We start from the raw sequence: 22078 nt of genomic DNA, 5'->3' as shown, positions 1-22078 counted from the left end.
GTGTAAACAAAGACAGCTGTAAGCTTTTCATTTGAAAATAGTTCTACCTCATGATTAAAAATTAGATTAGTATAAAACACAAAAATAAAGAAGACAAATGACCCAAATAACAAATGGCCAAAGAACCTACATAGACATTTCTCCAAAGAAGACACACCAATGGCCAATGAATACCTAAACAGATGCTCAATATCATTAGTCATGAGGCAAATGAAAGGCAAAACCATAATGAGATACCGTTACCCACATGAAGATGGACAATAACAAGTGTTGGCCAAGATATGGAGAGATTGGGACTCTCATACATCACTGATAGGAATGCAGAATCATACAGCCAGTTTGGAAAATGGTCCAGCAGTTTTTCAAAATATTAGACATAGAGTTAGTATTTTACTCAGCAATTCCACTCCTAGGTATATACCCAAGAAAAAAGGAAATATATATCAACACAAGAACTTGTACATGAAAGTTAATAGCATTATTCATGATAGTAAAAAAGTAGAAATAACTGGGTTATTATCCACCAACAAATGAAACAATAAACAAAATGTATTATATCCATACAATGTAATATTATTTGGCCATTAAAAAGAATGAAGTACTGATTCATGCAGTAACATGGATGAATCTTGAAAACATGCTAAGTGAAAAAAGCCAGTTATAGCAAATATGTAGATACAAAGGACTATGGGGAATGACTGCTAATGGATAAATACAAGGTTTCTTTTGGGTGACAAAATATTTTAAAAATTAGATTGTGGGGATAGTTGCACACTGCTATCAATATGAGTATACTAAAAACCATTGATTGTATGCTTTAAATGGGTAAATTGCATGGTCTGTGAATTATATCTCAATAAAGCTTTTTTAGAAACTTAAATAAATTAGAGCAGTAAATACAGGGCAAATGAGGACATATTTTCCAAACACTAATAACAGTAATTGAAATATGATGGTTCCTTTAGCATCTGTCAACCAAATAATATTTTTCACTAGCTAAAAATACGTTTCTTCTAACATCTCAGTATAGCATCTTCGTCATGCTCAGGAGTGGAGCAGACAAGTCATTCTATTTAAATGTTTAATAACTGCTCTTACTTTGGCGGAACAGATCCCCAAACTGAAGCAATTTAAAGAACGTTTACATGGCTTTTTTTTTTTTTTTGCAAGGATGCATGTACTCCACTGCAGTGTTTCAGATATTAAAAACCTTTATGGGCCCTAGCTGGTTTGGCTCAATGGATAGAGCCTCAGCCTGCGGACTGAAGGGTCCTGGGTTCGATTCCGGCCAAGGGCACATGCCTGGGTTGTGGGCTCGATCCCCAGTAGGGGGCGTGCAGGAGGCAGCCAATCAATGATTCTATCTCATCCTTGATGTTTCTATCTCTCTCTCCCTCTCCTTTCCTCTCTAAAATCAATAAAATATAAAAAAAACCTTTATTGAAGGAAATAAGACTTGAATAAATGTGTATAGATGTGAAAATATAATATTGTAAATATAGCAGTTCTCTGCAAAGTTTGCTAGAAATGTAATGAAGTCCCAGGAAAAACCATGTTAGGACTTTTTTTTGGTAACTCTATAATAACTTATTCTGAAACTTATAACTAAGAATGAAGGTAAAATAATAGCAGTCCCCTCCCATCCCCCTGAAAAAGAACATTTAATAAAGTAGAGGACTTGCTCCTTTGGCATATAAAGAAAGCCATGATAGTGAAAGTGCAGAGAGGCAGATACATGAGTGGAACAAGAGTGCCTGGGAACAGACGTGTGTACATATGGAAATTGGCCCTGTGTTACAGAGTTGCAGTGTTATTCAGCATGTCATTGTGTAAAACTTACAGAATGAACAAATGTCAAAGATTTATTTATCAATCAGCAAGATGGTAAAACTGGTTCTAAAAATATTTGGGGAATGGAAGAACGAATGTTGGAATAAGATTTGCTATATTTAAAACTGGGAAATATCTTACAAGGCAATAAAACCATAACTTTACCAGACTAATTATTTGGGTATTTACCAGAAAAATAATCTACAAGTTAACATATAATTTTACAGAGTATAGGCCTCAATCAATAATCATTAGCAAATCAAACTAAGGTATATCTTTGGGTGGGCCTGTTAGACAGTGCTCCAACATGACATTGAAAGGACATTGATTTTCCTTTTGTCTTATTTCCAAGCTAAGGAGTAGCTGAAGGATGAGTTATTCATTGGTGTTGGGATAATTGCCTGTCCATGTGGGAAACAAATATGTGCACTTCACATTGTACACAAAAATGAATTTCAGATTTACTTGCTTATATTATTTTCTCCATGTATTTGAAACATTTTTCATAAAAACTTTTAAAAAATAGTTCTTGATGAAATACTAGGTAATAGTTTAAGTGAGTGAATTAGGTCTATATCAAAATACCATTGAATAAAAAATCACTTTGTAGCATTATACATTTATTGTGATATTAATATAAATTTTAAAATATAATTTCTGGGACTTTGTATACATGTATATAAAAGCATACAGGACTAAAGGTGTCTAATCTAAACTTGAAATATGACATGTTGTTTTCTTTAGCATCAGAAAAGATGAATAAGCCCTAGCTGGTTTGGTTCAGTGGATAGAGTGTCAGCCTGCTGACTGGAGGGTCCCAGGTTTGATTCCATTCAAAGGCACATGCTCGGGTTGCGGGCTCGATCCCCAGTAGGGGGCATGCAGGAGGCAGCCGATCAATGATTCTCTCTCATCATTGATGTTTCTATCTCTATCTCCCTCTCCCTTCCTCTCTGAAATCAATAAAAATATTTTTAAAAAAAGAAAAGATGAATAAAATCTAATTTTATTTTATTAATAATTATTAAGCCCTGGCTGGTTTGGCTCGGTGGATAAGTGTCGGCCTGCGGACTGGGGGGGTCCCAGGTTCAATTCTGGTTGGGGGCATGCGCCTTGGTTGCGGGCACATCCCCAGTGGGAAGTGTGCAGGAGGCAGCTGATCGGTGTTTCTCTCTCATCGATGTTACTAGCTCTCTATCCCTCTTCCTTCCTCTCTGTAAAAAATCAATAAAATATATTTTAAAAAAATAATTATTAAGTTCTGTTAAATTCAAGTCTATTGTGCCAGGTAAAGACACTATAATTGTAGCTTTGAAACATGCAACATTTACTTGGTAAATGTTGGTTTTAGCAGAACTTAATAAAATTTTAATGTTTTATATAAGGGTCTCTCATATCATTGAGGGAAAAGATATGGTCTTTTAAAAATTATCTTGGGAAAATGGCCAAAGACTAAGAAACAAATTCACAGCACTATCTTGTACCATGCACTCAAATTATAAATAAATCAACGGATGAAATATTAAAAAGTAACAACACTGGTAAAATGATAGAAAATCTTTGTGGAGGGGAGTTTTTCTGAGTATGCCCTCAAAATCAGAAGTGCTAAAGGAAAGAGCAATGTTTGCCTTTTAAAAAATATGTTTAAAACATTAAAGATGTGATTTTACAAAGAGAGAAAGGGAGAGGGGGCTAGAGAGCGAGAGAGACATCCATGTGAGAGAGATACATTGGTCAGCACCTCCTACTGGGGATTTAGCCTACAACACAGGCATATGCCCCGATGGGGAATTGAACTGGCAACCTTTCTGTGCACAGGACGACCCCAACCAACCGAGTCACACCGGCCAGGGCAAGAGTGATTACTTTTGATTTTAAAAACCCTAAAAAATTAAACACTGGAGAGAATTTTATGATCAAGGCCAAGGGTGAAGCTGTAAGAGAGCAGATGGGCAGGAATGGTTCAAAAGGGTTCACAGTCTCTTGAATCTGTTTTCACCTCTTTCCCTGTTTGTAAACGGATATGGCAGCCACTGCCCCAGAGTTTTGTGTACATAAGTGCTAATGCTTCCTCTGTTCTGGTATAAAGTTCTTGGGCTGGAACATAATCTGAGTTCAAGCTACATTCTGCCTTATCTGTTGCTTTTTCTTCCCTCCCACTACCCACACCCAATGACTCTTGTAAGAAGAACTTTGATTTTCCCTTAACCTGATGTATAAAACTTAGGGAAGTTGATCTGTTCCAGATATGGTGAATGTTGAATGTAAAATATTAGAGGGTACTGGGAAGTTTGTGAGGTGGAATATAATCAAACTCCACGTACTTGAGGGCATTATATATCTTAGAATTGGGAAAAAAAGGCTTCCCTTAAGGATAGTCAATACTCCTTTCTTCTTTATGGGATGTGTGCTCTTAAGATGAATGGAAGCAGGAGATTGGAGATTCTATTACAATACAGGGTGGGCTTATTCTTAAACTCTAGACATTTTCTTCTCTTGAGTAGCTCTGGGTCAGTAAAGTGGCCTACGATTCTGTAAACCAGATTCATGTCCACCTCCTCTATGTCACTTCAGCACTCTGTGGTATCCTATATAATAAACGGCTAATAGGCAAATTGACCGAATGGCAGAATGACTGGTCGCTATGACGTGCACTAACCACCAGGGGGCAGACGCTCAACCCAAGAGCTGCTCCCTGGTGGTCACTGTGCTCCCACAGGGGGAGCGCTGCACAGCGGCGGTGGCGGGAGCCTCTCCCACCTCTGCGGCAGCGCTAAGGATGTCCGACTGACAGTTTAGGCCTGCCCCTGAGGGCTCCTGGACTGTGAGAGGGCACAGGCCAGACTGAGGGACCCCCCACCAAGTGCACAAATCTTGTGCACCAGGCCTCTAATATATATATATATATGGAAATGAAGCAATTTATTACAAATAAGATACCTTACAAAATGTACCCCCTTTAATTCAAAAATTTATCCACAGGAAATAATCAGGCAAAAGTGTATAAAGGGGCTTATTACGGTATTATTTGTAGTTGTAAAACATTGGGAGCAACCTCCATGACCCAAAGTGAAGATGGGGTAACAAATTACGTTACTTTCATTCAGTAGAATGCTGTGCAGACAGTAACTACAATAGAGCACCTCTTTTTATTAAGAAGACGAGATTCAGGATAAATGGAGGTTATAATGAAGGAAACTAGACTATGCTACCCCAAAATATGCCTCTTTGACACAAAAATTATTTTGAGCTTAAGGTAATTAAGAAGCAGTAAAAGGCAGTGAAAGCTCTCCCTTTGCTGCATAAAGGCAGGAAATAAATTCTTTTACTGGAGACAGACACCTATCCGCCCATAGAACCTGCAGACAAACCTTATTGAAGTAATCCTTATATTCCTAGTTACTTCTTCACCATTTACTACTCCTAGCCCAGCTCCTTGTCTTGTCAGTTATTCACAAACTTACTGTTTCTTTGTCTAACAGGTATAAAAGCTTCCTATTGTTCACTTCTTTGGGACTTCATTCTCTGTGAAGGCTCCCATGTACATGTAAAAATTCAATAAAATTTATATGCTTTTCTCTTGTTAACCTGTCTTTGTTACTTTACTTTTCAGACCCAACCAGGGACCCTAAGAGGGTCAAAGAAAACTTTTTTCTCCTCTACTATACTATTCCAGTTTAATCTATATATATAAAAGCAGTTGCTATGATGCACACTGACCACCAGGGGGCAGACGCCCAATGCAGGAGCTGCCCCCTGGTGGTCAGTGTGCTCCCACAGCCAACCTCCCCCGGCCAGACAACCTCCCACGGTCGGCTCTGATTGCCGGCCAGGCTGAGGAACCCCACCTGTGCATGAATTCATGCACCGGGCCTCTAGTAAAATATAAAAATATATGTGTAGATTTACTTGGGAAAAGATATGCAAGGATATATACAAGATACAGTGCTTCTTTGGGTGGAGAGCTGTGGGGGATGATTTCAGTTCATTTCTTTTGTGTGTGTGTGTGCACTAGAATAAAAGAAAAATAAGTTTATTTTATTGGGGCTGTATTTCAGGAATGTTCGCCATGTAACTGAGTAGTTTTTCCAAATTGCTAAGAAATGGAGGTGCCCCAGCTGATGTTGCTCAGTTGGTTGGGCGTGGCCCTGAAAGGTTGCTGGCTGGATCCCCGGTAGGGGGTGTGCAGGAAGCAGCCGATCCATGTTTCTCTCTCACATCGATGTTTCTCTCTCCCTCTCCCTTCCCCTCTCTCCAAAAATCAATTTAAAAAATCTTAAAAAAAAAGAAATGGAGGTGAGATGCAGTAAATAATTGAAGGACTTGTGTTGTGTACTTAAGTTGATGTGAACGCTTCCTGTAAGACACCTCACTCTGCCTTCTTTATTAACAGGCCTTTTCGCACAGAGATGGCAGCAAGCAAACCTCACTTGGCATCACTGGACGCAAAACAGGCCTCTGGACAGCACCGATCATCCAAAGTGAGCAGGTCAGAAAGGGTGCGAGCATTCCTGGGGGGACCAGACCTACCCTTCGGTGAACTGCAGTGCTGATGTCAGATCAGGCTCTGTGTTTTATTGACCTGTGGGGAGAGGAGAGGCCCAGGCAGGTAGAGGGCCCATTTTACAAATTAGGGAAGGAGGCTAAGGGGCTCAGTGAGTAGGTGTCTCCGTTACATAAAAGCAGGAACAAAACGAAATTAAACTTCTGGGGCACAGCTCCCTTTGTGTCTTTGTTACCTCAAATTTTTTAAACCATTAATTTTTAAAAATATATTTTTTTATTAGTTTCAGAGAGAAAGGGAGAGGTAGAAAGAGATAGAAACGTCAATGATGAGAGGGAATCATTGATTGGCTGCCTCCTGCACACCCCCACGGGGGATCGAGCCCACAACCCGGGCATGTGCCCTTGACCGGAATCAAACCCAGGACCTTTCAGTCCGTAGGCTGACGCTCTATCCACTGAGCCAAACTGGCTAGGGTAAACCATTAATTTTTAAATAAAATAATATAACCACATTGCCAAGCATCAGGGAAAATGGAGGAAGGAGAAACATAAACTATAATTATGACTTTAATACAGACTGTTAGCATTTTGGTATATTTCATTTCAGTCTTTTCCCTGGGCCTGTGTTTCTTGAAATGGATATAACCAAAGAGTTTTTGGTCAGTATTGTATTATGATTATTTTTCTAATAATATTCTTCTTGTAATCTTGGCTTAAAAGTGCATTTAAAAAATGTTCATTATAGAAAATTCAGGAAATATAGAAAAATCATAAAGAATAAAATATGTATTACTATCACCATAACTTTCACAACAATGTTTTAGATGAATATTCTTTCTTTTCCCCCTTATATATAAAGATACTAACTTTTTTTTTTTTGCTTAATTGGGATTATATTAAATATACTGTTTAGTAACTTACTTTTTAAAACTTAATCATAATATTTTTTTCTTTTCCTTAAGTATTTTATATAATATCACATTTCATTGCTAAGTTCTGTTCCTTTCCTGCCTATTCTGGAATTAACTAGTTGTTTCTTTTTAAACATGTAGATTATTCCTTTATCAGTTATTAAGACAACTCTGTTAAAGCTGTTTTTTTAGGCTTGGCCGGTGTGGTTCAGTGGTTGAGCGTCGACCTATGAACCAGGAGGTCACAGTTCGATTCCCGGTCAGGGCACATGCCCAGGCTGCGGGCTCAATCCCCAGTGTGGGTCGTGCAGGAGGCAGCCAATCGATGATTCTCTCTCATCATTGATGTTTCTCTACCTCTCCCTTCCTCTCTGAAATAAATAAAAATTATATTTTAAAAAAGTGCTTTTCATCTATCCTACAGGTTTATTAGACTTTAACTATACAACAGATCTTTAGCATTTTGTATTTGAAATTGTAGCTGTTTATGAATGTGTTCATAATACTCAGTTTGTCAATGTAAGAAAGGGGTGCAATAATATGATGGTTGAGGAATGGAGATGAACTTGAAAATAACTTGTAAGTATCTTAAGGCATTTATTTTTCACAATATTATCTTGTTCCATATGTCTCTGTTCATGGAAATCTGAGCTTTCTTCAGAAATATATGCCCCTCTTTCAGAGTTATCCTCATTTATCTGAGAGTTTCCTAGGTTCCTACTACATCAACATTTATAATGCTGAGTTTGAAAGCTGTAATAAAATAGCTAAAATAAATGACTGAAAGCAGTACTAAATAAAGGGTATGGTGTTAGAGAGAAAACAAGAGTGAAGGAAAGTTACCTTTTTTTGCTTGGTTAACATTAAGTAGAAATAAGTAAGATTTGTGTATGTTTCTGAGTTGAAAAGCGGTCAGAGAAGAAGAGGTTAAAGATACATAAAGGAAGTTCGGTCAGGATGGCGGAGCAGATAAATGCTGTGCTTGCCTTCTCCCGCAAACACATCAAAATTACAACTAAATTATAGAACAACACCCTAGAGAACCACCTGAAGACTGGCTGAACAGAACTCATAAACAAGGATATAAAGAAGCAGCCAAGTTGAGGCTGGTAGGAGGGGTGGACGCAAAACAGTCTGGTTCCACACCCAAGTGTGGTGGTTAAGAATCAGCTGGGCTATGTCGGTTGTGGAGGTTTTCCCTGAGGAGCGAGGGGTTTCAGACCCACACTGGACTCTCCAGCCTGGGAAGAGGAGTCCCCACAACTTCTGGCTGTGAAAATCAGTAGGGATTTTGTGCACCCTGATAAGATGAAAAGTAGCTGGAGTGCCAGGCTTTCCTCATAAAGGGCCTGTGCGTGGCCTTACTCACTGATGGACTCATTTCCTCTGAGCTCCAGCACTGGGGCAGCAGCTCGAAAAGTGCCAAGACCTGAAGGGGCAGCTTTCTCCCAGACAGAAGTGCTGGTAAAAGCCAAAGCAATCTTGAGAAAGAAGAACAAAGTTGGAGGTTTCATGCTGCTATCAAACTATCCTATAGTAATTAAAACAGCATGGTATTGGCATAAAAACAGACACATAGATTAATGGAACAGAATGGAGAATCCAGAAATAAACCCATGCCTATATGGTCAATTAATCCATGAAAAAGGAGGGGAGAATATACAATGGGTTAAAGACAGTCTCTTCAATAAATGATGTTGGGAAAACTGGATGGTTTCATGTAAAAAAAAGAAAGAAAGAAGTAAACTTTACTTTTTTACACTATATGCTACAAGAATAAACCCAAAGTGGATTAAAGACTTACTAGTAAATGTAAGACCCGAAATCATAAAACCCCTTGAAGAAAACATAGGCAATAAAATATCTGGCATGGCTCTTAGTAATATCTTTTTAGATATGTCTTCTTAGGCAAGGGAAACAAAAGGAATTATAAAAAACTAGAGGCCCGGCGCATGAAATTCGTGCGTGGGTACGGCCCCTAGGCCTGGCCTGCGATCAGGGCCATCTTCTCTGGCCACTGGCAGCTGCCACCACCCACTCTGAGTTCCCTGTTCGCCATCGAGGGATCAGAGCCTGCCGGCCAGAGGGAGGGACCAAGAGATGGTCAGTGCGCCTCATAGCGACTGGTTGGTCATTCTGGTTGTTCCGCCATTCCGTCGATTTGCATATTACTCTTTTATATATATAGATGTGGGACTATATCAAATTAAAAGGGTTTTTGCAAACAAAGGAAACCATCAACAAACCAAAAGACTACCTACTGAATGGGAGAAGATATTCACCAATAATACATCCAATGGTGCTTAATATCCAAAAATACAAAGGAAACTCATACAACATAACACCCAAAAACAAACAATCCAATTAAAAAATGGGCAGAGGATCTAAATAGACATGTCTCCAAAGAGGACATAGAGATGGTGAATAGACATATGAAAAGATGCTCTATGTCTGTAATCATCAGAAATGCAAATTAAAGCCACAATGAAAGGAACTCCTACTATTTGCAACAGCATGGATGGTCTTGGAGAGCATTATGCTAAGCGAAATAAGTCAGTCAGAGAAAGATAAATATCACATGATCTCACTCATTTGTGGAATATAATGACCAACATAAACTGATGAACAAAAACAGATCCAGAGACAGAGAAGCATCGATCAGATGCTCAAACCTCAGAGGGAAGGTAGGGGAGGGTGGTGGTAAGGGGGAGAGATCAACCAAAGGACTTGTATGCATGCATATAGGCCTAACCAATGGACACAGACACCAGGGTGGTGAGGGCATGAGCGGGGGTGAGGGGGTGGGGAGGCAATGGGGGGATAAGGACACATATGTAATACCTTAATCAATAAAGAAAGAAAAAAGAAGCCACAATGAAATATCACCTCACACATGACAGAATGGCTATCATCAATAAATCAACAAATAACAAGTGTTGGGGAGGATGTTGAGGAAAGGGAACCGTCATGCACTGCTGGTGGGAATGCAGACTGGTACAGCCACTGTGGAAAGCAGTATGGAGTTACCTCAAAAAATTAAAAATAGGACTAACATATGACTCAGCAATCCCACTTCTGGGTATTTATCCAAAAAAATCCAAAACACTAATATGAAAAAATATATGCACCCCTATGTTCACTGCAGCATTATTTACAATAGCCAAGATATAGAAGCAATCCATTAATGGCCAACTGGATAAAGAAGAAGTGGGGCAGGCCCTGGCCAGGTAGCTCAGTTGGCTGGAGCGTCATCCTGATACGCCAATGTTTTGGGTTCGGCCCTCAGTCAGGGCACATACAAGAATCAACCAATTAATGCATAAGTACTAGTAAGTGGACCAGCAGATCAATGTTTCTTTCTCTCTCTCATTCTCAAATCTAATCTAATAATAGACAAATATGCAAATTGACCGCACCTTCGCTACGACCAAGCCACGCCCACCAGCCAAGCCACGCCCACCAGCCAATCAGGACGAGTATGCAAATTATCAAAACAAAGATGGCGGCTAATTTGCATATCACGACAGTGTAGAAAGAAGCCAAGAGCTGCAGAAGGGAGCAAAGCTGCAGAGAAGCAAGCAAGGGGTGGGGGGGGAGGAGAAGGGAGGAGCGGAGGCGGGGCCGGGGGAGAAGGAAGTTGAGCAGGCGGGGCCGGGGGAGAAGGGGCGGGGCCGGGGGAGAAGGGAGGAGCAGAGGCGGGGCCGGGGGAGAAGGGAGGAGCAGAGGCGGGGCCAGGGGAGAAGGGAGGAGCGGAGGCAGGGCCGGGGGAGAAGGGAAGAGCGGAGGCGGGGCCGGGGGAGAAGGGAGGAGCGGAGGCGGGGCCGGGGGAGAAGGGAGGAGCGGAGGCGGGGCCGGGGGAGAAGGGAGGAGCGGAGGCGGGGCTGGGGGAGAAGGAAGGAGAGCAGGCTGGTGGAGAAGGCGTGGCGGGGGAGAAGGGAGGAGCGGAGGCGGGGCCGGGGGAGAAGGGAAAAGCAGGCGGGCTGGCAGAGAAGGCGGGCCGAGGGAGAAGGGAGGAGCGGAGGCGGGGCCAGGGAAGAAGGAAGGAGAGCGTGCTGGCGGAGAAGTTAGAAAAGTAGGGGGGCTGGCGGAGATCGCGGGGCGGGGGACAAGGGAGGAGAGCAGGCAGGGTGGGGTAGAGTGCAGCAGGAAACCCTATTGCAGGATTTTTCCTGCAACGGGAACGCTAGTCAATAAATAAACAGTTAAACCCTAACTGGTTTGGCTCAGTCGGCCTGCAGACTGAAGGGTCCCAGGTTCGATTCCGGTCAAGGGCATGTACCTTGGTTGCGGGCACATCCCCAGTGGGGGATGTGCAGGAGGCGGCTGATCAATGTTTTTCTCTTATCTAACTCTCTATCGCTCCCCCCTCTTCTCTGTAAAAAATCAATAAAATATATTTTAAAAAAACAACAGTTAAAAAAGAGAAGAGGTGGGATGTATATACAATGAGATATTACTTGGCAGTAAAAGAAATCTTACCATTTGCAACAACATAGATGGACCTAGATGGTATTATGCTAGTGAAGTAAGTCAGACAGAGAAAGACAAATACCATATGATCTTGCTTATATGTGGAATCAAAATACAAAATAAATAAACAAAGAGAACAGAAACAGACTCAAATTCAGAGAACAGTCTGCTAACTGCCAGATGGGAGGGGGTTGGGGCAGCTGGATGAATAAAATGAAGGGATTAAGAAGTACAGATTGGCAGTTGCAGATTAGTCCCGAGGATGTAAGCACAGCATAGGGAAAGTAGTCAATAATAATGTGATAACCATGGTACTAGACTCATCAGGAGGCTCACTTTGTTAAGTTGTATACCGTAGATGTCTAACCCCTATCGTGGCTATACCTGAATGTCATATATAATATTGAATGTCAACTTTAATTGAAGAATAAACAAACAAAAATATATAAATGAAGAAATGGAGGGAAATTTAAGAAATTACAGTATTTAGAGGCATAGTCAAGTATATAGTATTACCATTTGCAGATTTCATAGCCTTTTTCTTTTTAAATATTAAACAATAAAATTCCCCCTCTGCCTTTTAATCAATAGGTTTTTTAGTGCATTTGTAAAAACAAGCAGTTGTAAGTGTATTCTGAAGCAGCCTAGAAGGTCTAAAGTGGACAAAAATCTTCAGATTTGGATAAGTGTGTGGGTAGACTGCAGAGAACAAAATAGCACCCTACCTAATGCACCACACCTCCTGTGACTGCTCACTCCACAAAACCCAAAGCATTTACTCCTCAACACAAAGTTGTGTGGCAGTCCAGGAGGGTGTTTTGGTCATTATTTAATAGACAAGGAATCCTGGATATCAAATGACATCCCCAAGGTGCCATGGCCAAGGCAGTAGTTGAATTGCACCTTGATGCTCTGTCTTCTCATTTCATTTCTAGGCTAGTACACCATTCACGAGCCCCCCCCCCCCCACCCTCCTCCCCAACCGAGTTATAACCCTTCTCATCTATTTAGTCTTGCAGTGTATTGACAACCATGGTTTCTTTTGATTGGTCTTCAACTTGAAAGAGTCTTCCCTTATAAGGATCCCAATGCCTTGCAACTCTGATATTTATTGAGTTTGAGTTTATTGCTAGTGCCCTTACCTGGCACCGTGACACAAAGTTTCAGCCATTTGTAAGTTTTGTGTTAATTGGTTCAAATCTGTTGCCACACTAGTTGATGAAGCAACTATGTTAGGGTCACTTTGGGAAAAATGAGGAAAGATTTTCTACCTTGGTCCAGAGCTTTCCCATCACCTCCTCCTTGGAACACATGTCATTATTATTTCAGAGACGTGTCTAGTCTTCAAATATGAATTTTTCTATGGGAAATGTTATAATGATGTAGACACTGTAAAATCTCTGAGATACGCCCAGCCAGCATGGCTCAGTGGTTGAGGTCATGAACCAGGAGGTCACGGTTTGATTCCAGGTCAGGGCACATGCCCGGGTTGCAGGCTCGATCACCAGGGTGCAGGAGGCAGCCGATCAGCAATTCTCTCTCATCATTGTTGTTTCAACCTCTCTCCCTCCTTTCCTCTTTGAAATCAACAAAAATATATTTTTTAAATAATCTCTGAGATACAGTGTATTTTGTCTTCTCAATCCACTTGAAAAATTCATTAAAAGCAGGAAGCAGAACAGGGGTCTAGGGCCTCAGGATTAAAGATATAGAGATCAAATCTTTTATAGACCTTCGAATTCTTCACTTACCAAGCCTAAATTGTCAGCAAAGGATGGCACGACTACTGGTAACTTTAACTACTTAATGAGGTTTGGGAGAATCACAGAGTTTATGCAGGGAATTCTGGTCCCTCAGGAGGCTGAGTTCCAGTATCTGTTTAGTGAGATAAGGTTTCCCAGTGGCTAAATCATTAAGGTTTTGGCCAGATTTTGACTAGGGGCTTATGAGAGAAGAGGGGACCCTCTCTCTTTGCTTGGTTTGTAAAGAGTGAAGGATAGAGGGAGTTATTGTTTAATGGGTATCGGGTTTCAGTGTGGCAAGATGAAAAAGTTCTAGAGATTGGTTGCACAACAAAGTAAATATAATTAACACTACTGAACTGTATGTACACTTAAAATGGTTAAAATGATAAATTTTATGTTACGTGTATCCTACCATAATTAAAGAGAAATAGAAAAAAGAATGCCCAGACATTATTATAGAGTTCAATCTAGCTTTCTTTGTCCTTCTTGTTTGTCTTAGACATTCCTGGAGAATTACACTAATGTCTCAATATAAACAGTGCTTGTACTTTTATTTCCATGAGCTTACCTGGTTTTTATAACTACCTTGTAAAGTAGTAACAGCAGGCGTAGATAAAGAGACAAACTTAGAGAGGTGGTGTGGTTGTTTGAGGTTTCAGAGCTGGGAAGTGGTACAAATAGGACGTTTCTCTTTGTTTTTCTTTAAAACATTACTTTTGTGTGTAAGATTTATATAAATCAGTTTTTCATCATAAAAGTAAGATGAAAAGATTTTAAATAATTTGCAAAGAGGAGAAAACAGTCACCAATTATCTCTCTACCCAACATAAGTCAGTGTAAATTGTGAAGTGCTCAGAGGGTAGGAAGCAAAACCTCCAGGTAAATGTGGGAAGTGGACTAGGAGTTTGAGGTCTGCTCACCGGGGACCACAGTGTGAGTGGAATCAGTATATACAGGATAGCTTGAACTGTAGCTCTTGGGGCAAAGGGGCCCTGAGCTCCTGAACAAAGTGGAACTTTCTCTGGATGCACTTAGCCAAGACTCTAAAATGCCGATTTCCATCTGCTCCCTGGATCCCTCTCTTCCCTCACCAACACGTACCCTCACTTTGTCATAAATAATAAACTTCTGACATGCTGACCATCTTATAGGGAATATAACCTTTATGCCTTTGTCCATCCTGCACACATTGTGAAATGGGAGGGCGTTTACTGGTAAAAGGGGAGGAGGCAGTGGACTCAGGGAAGATAGATGACTTTCTGAATGAAGATCTATCTCATGGCTAGAGAATAGCAGCGCTGACTTCCGGTGTCCAGTCCAGGAATTCTCATTATATCACGTCAGGCTTGAGGAGAATGCATACTGATGAGCCTCTTGCAAGATACTTGTCTGTTTTCAAATAGCCATACTCTTCGTTCTGATCTGATTGGACAGGTGTGGTGAGGGCTGGGCAGAAGTGTTTGAACTTCCTCTGGTAGATACGGGCAGCCCCTTTGGTTCTTAACCTAAGGAGGCAGAGTGATTAAACATCTGTTTCAGGAAGAGCAGTGTGAGAGTGGTGTGCAGGATGAAGGAAAGCAAAATTAGAATTGTTTGGGAACTTGTTGGGCCTTTCCCAGGCCTACTGAGTCAGGAATGCTGGTGGGTGGGGCTCAGCGGAGCGTTGGTTTATAACAAGCCCTCCAGGTAAGTGTTTTGCACGCTGAAGTTTGAGAACCATGGAATCAAAGCAGCACGGTCGGGAAGGCATTCTTGACTGGAAGTGAGAAGGGTCTCAGTTAATGTGATGGCAATGGACATGGAGAGAACTGACTCCAGAGATGCTGAGAAGTTCCCGCTGAGATTCACCTCGCTCTCTTGGTCATTCTGTGCAAAACACCTGGTAGCATTGGTATTCTGGGGATATGGGCAGTGGTTCTTAACTTCATGTGAACATCTTAGTAAACTGCTTAGAAGGGTTGAGTTGACTGTGTTTGGAGGTGCTGAGCTCCCACTTTTGTTTATCCTTGTAAGCTGGGCATCTGAGTGGGTCCTCCCGGTGATTGTGGCCTGCTGAGATGCAGGGGCGATTGTCCTTTGGCAAGGGGACCAGTATTTGTTCACAGCCCATCTCCTTGTAATAAGAGCTGAGCTGTAAGCTGAGAGAAGTGGTGGGAGAGAAGAGTAAGAGAATGGGGTGGGAGGTGGTAAAACTGGAAAACCTAATAGTTGAAGGGGTGGTTAGAAAGGGAATGGAGATTTCTGAGCTAAGAATTTCTTTTTGTTCTTAGAATAAAACCCACCTTTCTGCCACTATGATTTCTGGTTTCTGCCTGGTTGCTGTCCTCATCTTCTCTCACTCTCTGCCTTGCTTATTATATTCCCAGCTTAGAATCTCCCCCTCTCCCTTCAACCTAGATATTCTCATGGCTGGGTCCATATTACAGCGCTCAGAGGTCACCCTTTTGGAGAGCTTTCCATGACCATCCTCATTAATGGTGGGCCTTACCCACCCATCTTCCCAAACCAGTTTCTTGCCCAGACTGTCTAACCCAGCCTGAGATGATCTTAGCTACAGGTCTTCTCGTTTAAGTCTGCACCCTACTCTAGGAGAATGGAAGCTACTTTAGAGCCCCGCATCCTGTGTGTCTTTTTAAAAATATATATTTTATTAATTTTTTTACAGAGAGGAAGGGAAAGGGATAGAGAGCTAGAAACATAGATGAGAGAGAAACATCGATCAGCTGCCTGCTGCACACCCCCTACTGAGGATGTGCCCGCAACCAAGGGACATGCCCTTGACCGGAATTGAGCCTGGGACCCTTCAGTCCGCAGGCCGATGCTCTATCCACTGAGCCAGACCGGTTAGGGCCTGTGTGTCTTGTTTATTGTTATATTCCAGCCCCTACAAGGGTGCCTGGCACACACTTAGAGCTCCATAAATATTAGTTGAATGAATTCTAGGCGGAGATCTGACTGGGGTGAGAGGTAGGGGTAGGAGATGGGTGAAATGTGTCTGTAGACACCAGGCAGCAAATGACAGCTCAGTTGAACTGGGCAGTGGAGGTGAAACAAGGTAAATCCAGGAGATGTTCGGGAAGTAACACTGACCAAACATGGTGATGGACTGAAGGGAGGTATCAAGCAACTGTCTTGTGCAAATCTTCCTGAGAGAGGTTTGTGAATTCCTAGCATTCATATTTGGCCTCTGTAGTCACTGGATACTCAAGAACAAACAGTTCTGGATTTTTCAGGGTTCTTCAGAGAATCAGGACCAATAGGATATATAGATGAGGAGAGTTGTCTTGGGAATTGGCTCACGTAATTATGGAGGCCTGCTCTTTGTGAGCTGTGGAACCATCAAAGCCAGTGGTGCAATTCATTCGGGTCTGTAGGATCGAGAACCAGGAGCTCAAGAGAGCAGAATGTGGATGGCCCAGCTCAAACAGAGAGCATCCACATCCACTGTTTCTCTGCTTATTGTTCTAGTTGGGCCCTCCGTGGATTGGATGATGCCCACCCACACTGGGGAGGGCCATCTGCTTGACTCAATTCACCAATTCAACAGCTAGTCTCTTGTAGAAACACCCTTCACAGACACATCCAGAAATAGTGTCTTACCAGCTGCCTGGACATCCCTTTAGTCCAGTCAAGTTGACACGTAAAATTAACCATCACAAACTTTCAGCTCTTCAGCTACCCTTCCACCAAAAACTTGTCTCATTTCTGCACCATCTTCAAGCTCTAGGCGTGAGGAATTCTGTGTTCCTACCCAGATCAGCTTTACCTAGCCACCCACCCACCCACCCACCAGCTCAACAATATTGAATGAGTATGTACTATGTTCTAGATTTTACTGAAGATACTGGTGGCACAGCAGTGACTAGAACAACCTCCTTGCATTTATGTTCTAGAGAAGGAAGACAGACATGTCTAAAATGCTGCATGGGATACTGGGGATAGTAATAAGTGGTGTGGAGTGAAAAAACAGTGAGACAGTATGGGTTGGGTCACTGAGGCAGTTCTGAGTTGATGCTTCTTGAGCTAAGATCTGAATAACAGGAAGGAACCAGCCATGAGAAGTTTTGGAGGCGTAGGACCATTTCCTGTAGAACCTTCAGAACCCATATCTGGTAGATGAGTAACTAGTAAGATTTTGTTTTCATGCTTGAAAGAATGCATTTGGAGAGGTTGGAGGCATGGCAATTCAACTTTAAGTACTTTGAAATAAATTGTACTACTCATTTGCTTACTTATTGATATTTCTATCAATAATAAATCATTAGCAGATAATTTTCAAATAGTGTATAATGATAACTCTCATAGAGATACAGAAATCACCGCATTTGAAAGGCTTTACTTAACTCATTAATCAATGAAGGAACTAGGCAGATGTTATAGCAGATTCAAAGGAGAAACGAAGACAGCACAAATTTATATGGACTAAAAAGTGTTGAGATGAATGTGTAAATTCAGGAACAACTAGTTTCTTTTACACTGGAGGTAAGTCAGTTGAACCTCTACTGGCCTGGACTAAATTGATATGTCTATAGACAACAAATAGTTTGCATTGCTATCAGTTACTTACAATTCACAGAGTTGTAAGAAAACTCCCATAAAATCAAAAGCAAGTAACTAGGAGGGGTCTCCCTTAGACAGTTCAGTTTTCCACTGAAGCACATTTCTCCCCTTTATATAACCAAACTAAAGCAAATAACCTTGGCCTCTCCCATGAAAAAAGGTAGTTCCTCTACTTGTGGAGGAGTAATTGGGGGGGGGGGGAAAGAGGGCATAACTATCATTTATTCACTGTTCGCAATGAGCCATATTTGTCATTAACTCCATCCTCACAATGGCCCCATGAAGTAGGGTGTGGTGTCCCATTTTACAGATGAGAAAGTCAGCTCCCAGAGGTTCAAGACACTGCTAGTAAGTGGCAGAGTTAGAATTTTAGCCTATCTGTATGCAAAGTACATATGTACACACACACACACACACTCCCTGAGAAAACTTGCTAATAGTAAAAAGTATAGAAATTACATATATATTTTTTCTTGATCTTTAGGTCATCATCAACCAAGATTGATCTCAAGAATGGCCTGGAAGAATGTGAAGTGGCACTGAAATTATTTCTGAATAACAGATTTAAAGATGCCTTAGAATTGCTTCAACCATGGTAATTAACTTTATTTCTTTTAGGTAAAATATATTTTTTCACATGTTTTTGATGACATTCATGTCTTTTATGTCTTACTTGTCAGTTAATTTATTTGTATTTCCACCTAAATATTTGAGACCTCTTAATATCAGTTAAGAAATCTGTCTTTTCAACTTTACTCAGTAGAAAATTTCTGATTTTTTCTCATCCTTTAATTTCTATACTTGTTTAAATAGTGTCATTTTTGTAGTTTTGTAGAGCTCCATTTTGCTTTCATTGGTGAACTATTTTTACGGATGTTCCTCTTAACCTTAAATATAATGGAGAAGAGTTTCCTTTGAATTGGGAAAGGGAAGAACAAGAAAATGCTAATCGCAAGTGCTAATAAATTTAAAATGATATAAATATTATAGGGACTCGCTGCTTATGTGATAAACTTAGGTTAAACAACTTAATTTCAATTAATAGTACCTGTTAATTCCTCCCCCCCCCCCCCCCCCCACTCCATGCTCAGCCTTCTTATTAGACCTCACTTTGACCACAGTCCCCAACCCCATGGTGTGACTGTAGCTTGACAGGAATGCTTACTCTGACATTGTTTCTACAGACACAGTCACTTCCTTGGGTTAAGCTTAGACCTCATATCATAATTTTCTAGAAGCTTAGCTGGGAACAAAAGTGGGGATCTTATTCTTTTAAGCCATCAGTACGGTGATGTGATTCTTGTCCTTAACCTTGAATCTTAGAAATGGATTTACCTACTGAGAAACTGCGAAGGCAGTTCTATTCAGATTTAGATGATCTTGGCCAATTAGCATTTCAGAGGTTAGGAACATATGTTAAAATAGATGGTGAAGCCCGTAGCCTACAGAAATTGTCCAGTGCTGTCTCCATTGCTTGTCTCGCAATCTCTACCTTGCCTGTCTCCTACCTTTTCGCCCAATGACTTCTCCATCTCTCTATCTTGTGTCTCTACCTTTCCCTGTCTTCTCTCTGTCTGTCTGTATTTTTTTCTTTGTCTCTCCTCTCAGCCTGCCTGCTCACCTCCTTCTTTTTTAGTCAAACACGTCTCCTTTTTTTTCTATGCCACTGAAATCAGCTGGACATAATATGGAATGAAAATAAATGATTTAGAATTGTATTTAATGGAGCTATAGATTCTCTGATCTTTATGCAGTTGTCACTTTTAAGAATATATTTTTCCTACTTGAATACTTTTTTTCCTCTTGGAGGACATTCCGGTTTAAATACGAGGTTTAAAACCCCAGTTACTGATTAACTTTGGGCTGCTCTTATTCCTTGCGGTCTTTTTGAACAACCAGTGCCCTCACCGTTCAGGACAAGCTGCAAATTACTGAAGGATGTTTAGACTATCTCCGTGGGGGAAGAGAATAAAGTGGCTTGCACTTGTTTTGCACAGCAGCAGGCTTTTGTGATTATATTTGAATTAAAAACAGAATCGTGCATTGATATTTTACATCTTATAAATAATTAACATAACTTAAGAAGTTTTGAGAAAAGTGATGGTGAGGTTTTTTTTACAGCCTGAGAATCTGGGGTGTCTGTCATATATCAGGAGTAACTGACCTTCTTAAGAATCTAAGTGATTCTCACTGGTAATGTGAATTATCAAGAACTTTAATCAGGAATCTCAGATAACGGGATTAGATTAGCAATGGAGTTTAAAATGTGCTTTTTTCTGCCTACCTAACTTTATTGCAAAAATGTTGCTTCTGGCTGGGAGAGAAAAGGGGACAATTTTTTTTGTTGTTGTTAATCTTCACTCGAGGATATTTTTTCATTGATTTTTTTAGGGAAGAAAGAGGGAAAGCGAGAGAAACATTGATGTGAGAGAAACACATCGATTGGCTGCCTCCTACACAAGCCCTGACCAGGGCCTGGGCTGGGGAGGAGCCTGCAACCAAGGTATAAACCCTTGGCCAGAATCTTCCCCCAGGGCCCTTTGATCCACAGGCTGACGCTCTATCCACTGAACAAAACCGGCTAGGGCAGAGAGGGGACAATTTTTAATGAGTCTTTATCTTTCAAAAAAAATCAGAATCTGTCACAAAATACATTTCTAGTGGCTTTTATTGTAGCTCTTATATCAGAGCTAAAGGCAGTACACTGCCCCTGGTTCAACTGGGGAAAAGCGGTTTGCTTTGAAACGTTTTCTAGGAAATGAACCCGCAGGCTGCCCCCTTGTGCTGGAACAGGGAAAAGCATCTCGTCTCTTTCTCTTTCAACCTGCAGTGTTCTGTGCTGCCTGTGTGAGCTTACATCGCTAAATCCTCAATACGGGAGTGTTTTAGGGCCCGTCTTTTACAGTCCCTATTCTTTCAGGGACTATGGCACAGGAGTCAAGATTGTCACTGTGAAAGTCAAGACATGCATGTATTAGGATTTCTCATGATGACTATCAGACTAGACCTGAATGCTTTCCAGTTTGAATTGAAATGTGCTAATTCCCTGTGTTGCCCCCAGGGCTAAGGACAGCATGTACCATGCCTTGGGCTACAGTACCATTGTGGTATTGCAGGCCATCATGACCTTCGAGCAACAGGACATCCAAAATGGCATTTCTGCCATGAGGGACGCCTTACAAACCTGCCAAAAGTATGAACTCAGTAATTACATGCTTGAGATATAACTATAAACCTATATGTCTGTGTGATCAAATGAATGCTGTTTTGCCTGACTGAGAGCTGTTGGAAGTTGGCCACAGTTGTAAGACAAGGACTTGAGCTTCAGAGCTTTCTCGGCCTGATGTAGTTTTATGTAATAGAGACAAAAATCCCTATTAGGAATTAGAGTATGCTTCTCGTTTGGCCAAACGCATGACATTTGTGGTAACTTGAAGCAGCCAGCAGGGCTGAGATTTCAGTGGGGTTAGCAGCAAGCCGCTCCAGGGTCTCCCTGTGGTGAGTTGACGTGCCGCAACCCGAACCAGGCCAAGCAAGGCACGTTCTTCTTTTTGTAGGGGAGGCTGCCATTCAGAAAGGAATGTTTTATTTGCTTACAAAGAATGTAGTTGGTGAAAATGAGATGGGTTTTCAATTTTATTTTAATCTGTGTTCTGTGTCCATAGGAAGACCCTAGCAAAAGCTGTTAGCTAGCATTGGTGAATTTTAACCTTGGTGGAATTACATACTCACCTAATTTTGTGGCAAGCCCCACACATGAAGAGAGAGCTTTCAAGTATTGCACTCTTACGTTCATTCTTTATCTGTGGTGAGTCTTACCACAGAAATGCTGAGTTCAGCCACAGATCAGGGGAGGTGCTTGGCAGGTTGGGGTCACTGTTTTGTGCGGGTCTGTCCACTCACGTGTTCAGCGATCAGGGGTTGAGTGCCCCCGCATGCCAGCCCGGTGCTGGGAGGTGAGGCTGCAGGGCTGACAAGGGTGGTCTCTGCCCTGGGGACGGTGGTGTTGAGCTCTGTCTGTCTTCAGGACTCTCTGGTGTGATTGTGACTGAAGTG

At 41.4% G+C, this 22078-nt stretch overlaps 1 protein-coding gene across 3 annotated transcripts in view; it reads left to right on the top strand.

Annotated features, from left to right (window-relative positions):
- The window catches only part of TTC39B (tetratricopeptide repeat domain 39B), a 124699-nt gene that overhangs the window by 53740 nt on the left and 48881 nt on the right, over positions 1-22078 (top strand). For all 3 annotated transcript variants that reach the window (XM_079790493.1, XM_079790491.1, XM_079790492.1), the window contains 3 exons: positions 6224-6319; positions 18507-18617; positions 21084-21215. In XM_079790493.1, the coding sequence (XP_079646619.1) occupies positions 6224-6319; positions 18507-18617; positions 21084-21215 (339 nt within the window). The remainder of the gene's footprint in view (positions 1-6223; positions 6320-18506; positions 18618-21083; positions 21216-22078) is intronic.

Source organism: Cnephaeus nilssonii (assembly GCF_951640355.1).
Source record: "Cnephaeus nilssonii genome assembly, chromosome: 14".
Taxonomy (NCBI): domain Eukaryota; kingdom Metazoa; phylum Chordata; class Mammalia; order Chiroptera; family Vespertilionidae; genus Cnephaeus; species Cnephaeus nilssonii.
Note: the sequence above shows the minus strand (reverse complement) of the source record. Positions and strands in the feature narration are given on the sequence as shown.